This window comes from Aspergillus brunneoviolaceus (genome assembly GCF_003184695.1).
Source record: "Aspergillus brunneoviolaceus CBS 621.78 unplaced genomic scaffold BO95scaffold_30, whole genome shotgun sequence".
NCBI lineage: Eukaryota > Fungi > Ascomycota > Eurotiomycetes > Eurotiales > Aspergillaceae > Aspergillus > Aspergillus brunneoviolaceus.
The window spans coordinates 414,114-420,113 of record NW_020290760.1 but is presented as its reverse complement, the minus strand read 5'-3'; the positions used below and the strand labels follow the sequence as shown (position 1 = coordinate 420,113).

At 49.0% G+C, this 6,000-nt stretch overlaps 2 protein-coding genes across 2 annotated transcripts; one reads left to right on the top strand and one right to left on the bottom strand.

Annotated features, from left to right (window-relative positions):
- The first annotated feature begins 1,430 nt into the window (after positions 1 to 1,430).
- Positions 1,431 to 1,937, top strand: BO95DRAFT_442362 (uncharacterized protein). Its single transcript, XM_025586404.1, has 2 exons — positions 1,431 to 1,639; positions 1,697 to 1,937. Exons 1-2 carry the CDS (start codon positions 1,464 to 1,466, stop codon positions 1,899 to 1,901), a joined length of 381 nt encoding a protein of 126 aa, XP_025442811.1. The 5' UTR covers positions 1,431 to 1,463; the 3' UTR covers positions 1,902 to 1,937.
- A 259-nt stretch (positions 1,938 to 2,196) lies between these two features.
- Positions 2,197 to 3,320, bottom strand: BO95DRAFT_463341 (uncharacterized protein; the record flags this gene model as incomplete). The annotated part of the gene is made up of 2 exons (XM_025588987.1): positions 2,197 to 2,949; positions 2,997 to 3,320. The coding sequence occupies 2 exons, from the start codon at positions 3,318 to 3,320 to the stop codon at positions 2,197 to 2,199; spliced, it is 1,077 nt and encodes a 358-aa protein (XP_025442810.1).
- Positions 3,321 to 6,000: the final 2,680 nt, after the last annotated feature.

The window sequence follows — 6,000 nt, the reverse complement described above, 5'->3', positions numbered from 1 at the left end:
CGACGATTACCTCAAGTACCAGCCAGTACAGCTCAACTCCCCGGAATGGCTTCATTGCTTCAAAATACCACCGTCAGTTTAGTGAAAGGCGTCGTAGACACAGCCAAGGAGACCACGTCTGTTGTTCGATGACAAACTGAAGAAAGTTTCTGATAGTATGTTGAACTCTTTCGAGCATGAGAGGTCGCCCCACTTGGGAGACTTATGTTCCTTCTTGTCAGGCCTGGACCAGGACAAGACCACGGACACAGGAAGCAACACAGCGAAGGACGCCTCGTCTGTTGCAGCTGCCGAAGAGAAACAGGCCACCGAAAGTACGTTGCCCGACCCAAAGAATTATGACACCTCATTCCAACTATAACCTGACCACTTTCAGTCCTAGATAAAGGCACACCCGCACATTTGCACAACTTGTATTTGAAATCGTCATATTCATACTGATGAATCTTTATGGGAGCGGACATCTCTGCATTCCGCGTGGCGCGGACGAACTAGCCAAGTCAATCGGGGGCCGGAGAGCGTCACCTGATCACGAGGAGGCGGAAGATTGAATTGGTAAGGCTTAAACATACTAATTATATAATTATTGCAGCCGAGGATAGCTGTGTTATTAGAAGATTACACAGCCCCCAAATACACGTGATCGATATCGAACTCTAGCCTTATGTTAACAATGGCCCATGCAGGGGACCGGAATCCATCTTCTAATACCGTATCGGGTTACGAGTGATCATTGGGTAGAAAAATGTATCTGTAGCTTGCCTTAGCAAGGACCCATGTAACAAGGTGTCGAAGTACTATACAGGCGATGCCGCGTACGAAGTAGTTGTGTGGCGATAAATCGAGTAGAAAGTCTGGGTGCCCGCCTGTCCTTTCTGCTCCGCCCTCTACAACTTCGCCCTGGGTACAAAATAATACATCGATCTCATGGAAGAAGACTCCGATCTTTACCCCCACAGGAGATTTATGCTCGACACCACGTGGAAGTTCTTTCCGGTCAACGCCATCCTCGATCTGTTGACCGCCCGGCACAAATACCGCTTCAACATCTTCCATTGGCATGTACGATGCGGAGAGCTTCCCCCTTCACTGGCCGGCCGATCGGGGCCTGACAGACGCGAGGCTATGGTCTCCGAAAAACGTTCCCCCCTATATATCTTTTCCAAGGCAAATCTCAAGAGAACCTTCCCACGCATGCTCGTGTTCTCTTATTCTATCTTCCTTTCTCCAACTTTTTCTTCTCACCTCCCATCTCCTCTTGCCAAGAGATTAGGTAGTATGGACAATCGTATGAAAGTTTATCCGAGGGGCCGCAGCGACGCTTAGACTTGGCGGCCGATCGGAGCGAACCCGAAAGCCCCCACGAAACCCCCTTGGTATAAAAATAGTAAGCCTCGCGCACCCAAGAATAAGCTCACTCGGTCAAATCACCATAATTCACCAAACCACAAAGTAATTAAATCATGTCTTTCCACAACCTTGGTCTCCGCATGGGCAGCGTCTCAAGCACTGTATTCGCCGCCCAAGGTGTGTTCCTTCTCGGAAATGCATTTTACTCCATCCTGTTTCCATCATCGGTCGCCCACTTCGAGGGCTCGTCATTGACCGGAACGCCTGAAGGCGCTGTTCAATGCATAGGGTAAGCCTTTGTATCTCACAACTCACACAGCATGCTGGTCGCTTATCGTCCTCGTAGTCTGACCTCTCTTGCGCTTGGCACATACTATCTTATCTCGACATACCAGCGCGATACTCTGATCATGGTCTCTTCGATACCTTCTCGTCTGGTGGCAGCGTGGGTCATGTATCGGAATGGCGGCAATTGGAGACCGGTTGCGGCTTTTGAAACTTCAATGGCCGTGTTGGCTGGCGCGGCACTACTTTGGGACCGGTACATGTGAGATGAGGGTGCATAGCGGAAAACTTGGACGAGCGTTTGCAGTTACATTAGTATGAATTATTAAATGCTCTGTAAGGATTCGAGAGGCATACAGTCTTCCAGGCAAGAATCCCATTCATAAGAGCCAAAAGAGAAGAGGAAGGCCCAGAGACCCTTCGCTCTGAACTATGTACATTTATACCGCCACGGATGCCTAACGCATCCGTGGGTGAGGACCCTGCGGGCTAAGGAGCTCGTCAGTTTCACCCCCAATGACTCTAGTGGTAGAACTGTATGACTCAGAACTTTAGACATATTTAGACCACGGCGAACATATGAACTGTGCAATGCTGCACGACTACCTCCCAATCCTTATCTCCCGTGTCACTTCTCGTTACCTCTCTATATCTCCCCACCGCTGCAGTGCTCAAATCTTTTGAGCCATGCAATGACACCGAACTCCCTTCTGGATGGATAAGCAGCCTAGCAGTGCTTCTTTTCGAGTCCCCGATATAGTAAGGTTTCATGCACGTCTGTTGCCCGCTCTCTGCATCCACGGCGTGGAGAGAGGCAAGTTCGTAATTGGTCTTGATCAAGGTCTTCGGAAGTGCTTGAGGTCTTTCCCATCGGATCAGTCGGAAGTTCGGCTGTAGCTGGAAGAGGAGGTGTGCGTCTCCAGTCTTGCGGCTTCGGGTTCCGCTGCTGCTGTCGGACATTGCACATAATAGACTAGGGATGAAGCTTCCTATTACGGTTGCTGGAGCATGGGGATCGTGAAGATTCGTGGCCAGGATGAGGTGGGAATCTGGCATATTCTGGAGGCGGTGGACGAGACTCGGAAATGATAGAATAGGTTCATCTTGACTCGCTCCGACTTTATTATGACTGATGTGTCTATCTCGCAAACCAGCGGGTGTCAATGCCTCAGGCAAAGGCACGAACAATGAAGCGGCGGCCAAGTAACGCGATAACATATTTTCATCTGTTGGTTCGAGTTCCACGTCAAAGTCCGACATTGGAGGCTGGAAAAGAGTTGTCCATAGTTGATGGAAACGTGGCACAAGATTTGGCTGCACCTGTTAGCATCTTAGTTGACGGTTGGGTAGAGGCTTCTTACCAATGCATCCATCGTCAGTTCTAAAGCCTTGTCAAAGTCTGCCTTATTACTGCCGATCAGTCTTGGAGCCATCGCGTTAGCCAACACCTCATCCGCCGGATCCTCGTCCGCGAAGGACCCAAAGTAATAATCCCTGCCCCATTTGACATTCGAAACCCTCAGTCGGAGAAGTAAGGCTAAAAAGGTCGAGAGCTCCGTGTGTCTGAGCCGGTATGTTGTGGTTGAGAATCCCGCGTCGAGCAGCCTCCTGGCAGCCGCTTCCAGCTGAGTTGGTGACGGTGCTAGGTTTACAGAAAATGGCTGTGTCGTAGCCAGCACATCCATAATATCGTCCAAAGAAGACTGGGAATAGTCTGGTGGCTCAAAAGTGGACAAGACCTGGGTGCTCCCCAAAAGACCGATGCTTCTTAGCACCCTTGCGAAATGGGCTCTGTGAAAGAACGTCTCGTCAAGTCACCAATAGTAATCTCCTGCCTCTTGTGCTCCCAACAGTTCAGTGCCTTGGTGCGCGATCAAGGCTACTGCTCGTTGAAAGGCATCTGCGTCGACTCTCTCGTTGGCTATCCTGTCGGTCGACTCGCATGTAAACGGATGGTGAGCGAAGAATCAGAAGCATTTCCACAACAAATCGATGGCATTCTCGGAGAATGAAGCGCCCGGGTGCGTTCGTTGAATTTGGCTCTTCAAGCTGTTCTTAGTCCAGACTCAATTCCAAGATTAGCTGGCTCGAGAAATCGTGGCGGGCGCATATCTTACAGCGTCGGCGGTCCGAGTCCTCCACACATGAAGCGTCGAATGTCGTCCATGGATTGTGGATTTCTGTTGTTATTATGGGTCGTAGTACATTTTGGAGATTTTGCTTGATGGATTCTAGTACGCTGTTAGTATTGATACTGTGCTCAATGTGTGATCAAATGTAGATTGGACCTTGTGTGGCTTTTCTGAGGTGTTGTTTGACCTTGCGATCGTGAGATCCTGAATGCAAGTAACTGAGGATCTTATCTAAGGGTGGAAGCATTCTTTGTTAGGTAATATTGACTGAGATCAAACTCGGTCGAGAGTGATATGAAACTGTAAGTGACGAGACTAGGCTCAACTGATGATCGCAGTGAAATGAAGATGAGTAGTGCGAGATGTTGAAGCCCTAAATACTGTACCCGGCACTGCCGCCGCAGGCCCGCCCCCAAAGATTCCAGGGAAAGAGACAAGCTATGCCCACCCTATTAAACGGGTCAATTGGGCGCAATTCTGCTCAATACAGAAGCACACATTCCAACTATTCCAACTGAAACAACTGTCGGAGACCATATGTTGAGCACGTGGACGGGTGTAGGGAGGAATGTGGCTTGGACCCCAACCGGTTGGGGTCCGGATCCTGCAACACGAAGTCTATCGAGTCACAACAAAGTATTCTCATAATTTTGATCCGGAGGGGAATTGGTCGGGAATGTTCTCCTGCGGCTGAAGAATATTCTCAGGCTGGATCAAGCGAACGGCCGCATTCTCCTTTGTTCTCCTGGCAGTGTTTTAGAATTATCTTCCTCCGGCCGCGGCAACTGACTGGTTGAGCTCAATGGAACAAAAGAACGAAGCGATCCATTCCATATTCGTTTCTAGCTACATGCCTGCCTAGTTGATGAAACCATCTCTCCAAAAGTAACGAACGTGAGGATTATCTACCGGCAGGTTGTCTCTCGCTAAAGGATGACTTGTTCACAGGCGCCGCGGCAGCCTGTCAGGCACCAGCTCATTGATGCCTTAGGCATTAGATACATACACAGTGCGGAGCGAGGGTCCTGCTGGAATCTTCCGTCCTTCTTCCTGTCCCCATGACTTGAGTTGTTGCTTGCCTTGATTGCAGGTAGCATTGAGGCGGACGGAGACTTCGAGGTTCTCAGAATCTATATGCCTACTGAGAGTGGGGCCGAGAATATCAAAACCCGAAATCTTAAGACTCAAGGAAGGCTGACAATGGCCGTCATCTTGTGTAATGTATACTATTACGTTAGCTGGCTACATAGTATGGTCTGATGGTATCCGATAGGGGGTATAAACACCTCTCCAAGCACCTGCCCAAGCACCTGCCCAAGCACCTTTCCCAGCATCTCTCCCAGTAAGTGGGGTAGTCAAGCACATATCCAGGCATATTTATGGACAAATGAGGCATTGAGACAATCTTTAAGCACCTTGTCAAGCAAGCAAGCGAGTAAGGCAGCCATGCATCTACTACATTGTGTTAATTGAGAATTGTTGCAGTTCAATGAGACAACCTATGCCTCGCTGCCTTACTTGCTTGCTTGGAACCATATTTGGAAGTATTGAGGTAACACAAAAGAGCCTCGTCTTTCGAGCGTTCTACTTAACGGATGTCTAGGCTACGGCTCCGGCAGGATGCATGAGTATACTGTAGTAGAGTCCTACCTGGCGGTAAACTTCAGGGGCTCGGATTAGAAATGATAATTTGCCACTCACAGTTAGGTGCAATTTATAAACTTAAATAGAGTAGAGAAGTACATTGATTCATGACACACTTGATGAAGCTACCAGACGTTTCTCTTGTGTACCAATGAAAGGTGCTCGAAGATAGCGGACGGCTAATTTGGAAACTGTGCTGTAGTAAACATACTCTGTAGAAAGGTTACAATCGGTGTTCAGCGACGGTGTAGTAGCTTGTCGCGGGACTCAGCCACCATGACTCGGAGAAGCGCTATTCATCATCAAGCAGCGGGGACTCGAAGTAGCAGAAGATCCTTACGACAAGATGAATTATACTTGGCTGCATCGGTACTTCATACTCAACGGCATTGATCCGCTAATAGGATTGCAGCGTAGACCATCGGAAGCCAGAAATGTCTTAGGCGCTTGACAGTTCAAGTCTTGGTATCTCTAAGTCTCGTGGGGAATCAATCTATTCGATCATACGGTAGTGATCCTACCAAGACTCTTAGCAGATATTGAGGTGAGACAAAAGAGGCTTGGCAGGACTGCTGCATCAAAATTCACG

Coding starts and splice junctions, on each gene's coding strand:
- BO95DRAFT_442362 (XM_025586404.1), top strand. CDS start 1,464: ATGTCTTTCCACAACCTTGGTCTCCGCATGGGCAGCGTCTCAAGCACT. Junction 1,640..1,696: donor GGCGCTGTTCAATGCATAGG/GTAAGCCTTTGT, acceptor TCGTCCTCGTAG/TCTGACCTCTCTTGCGCTTG.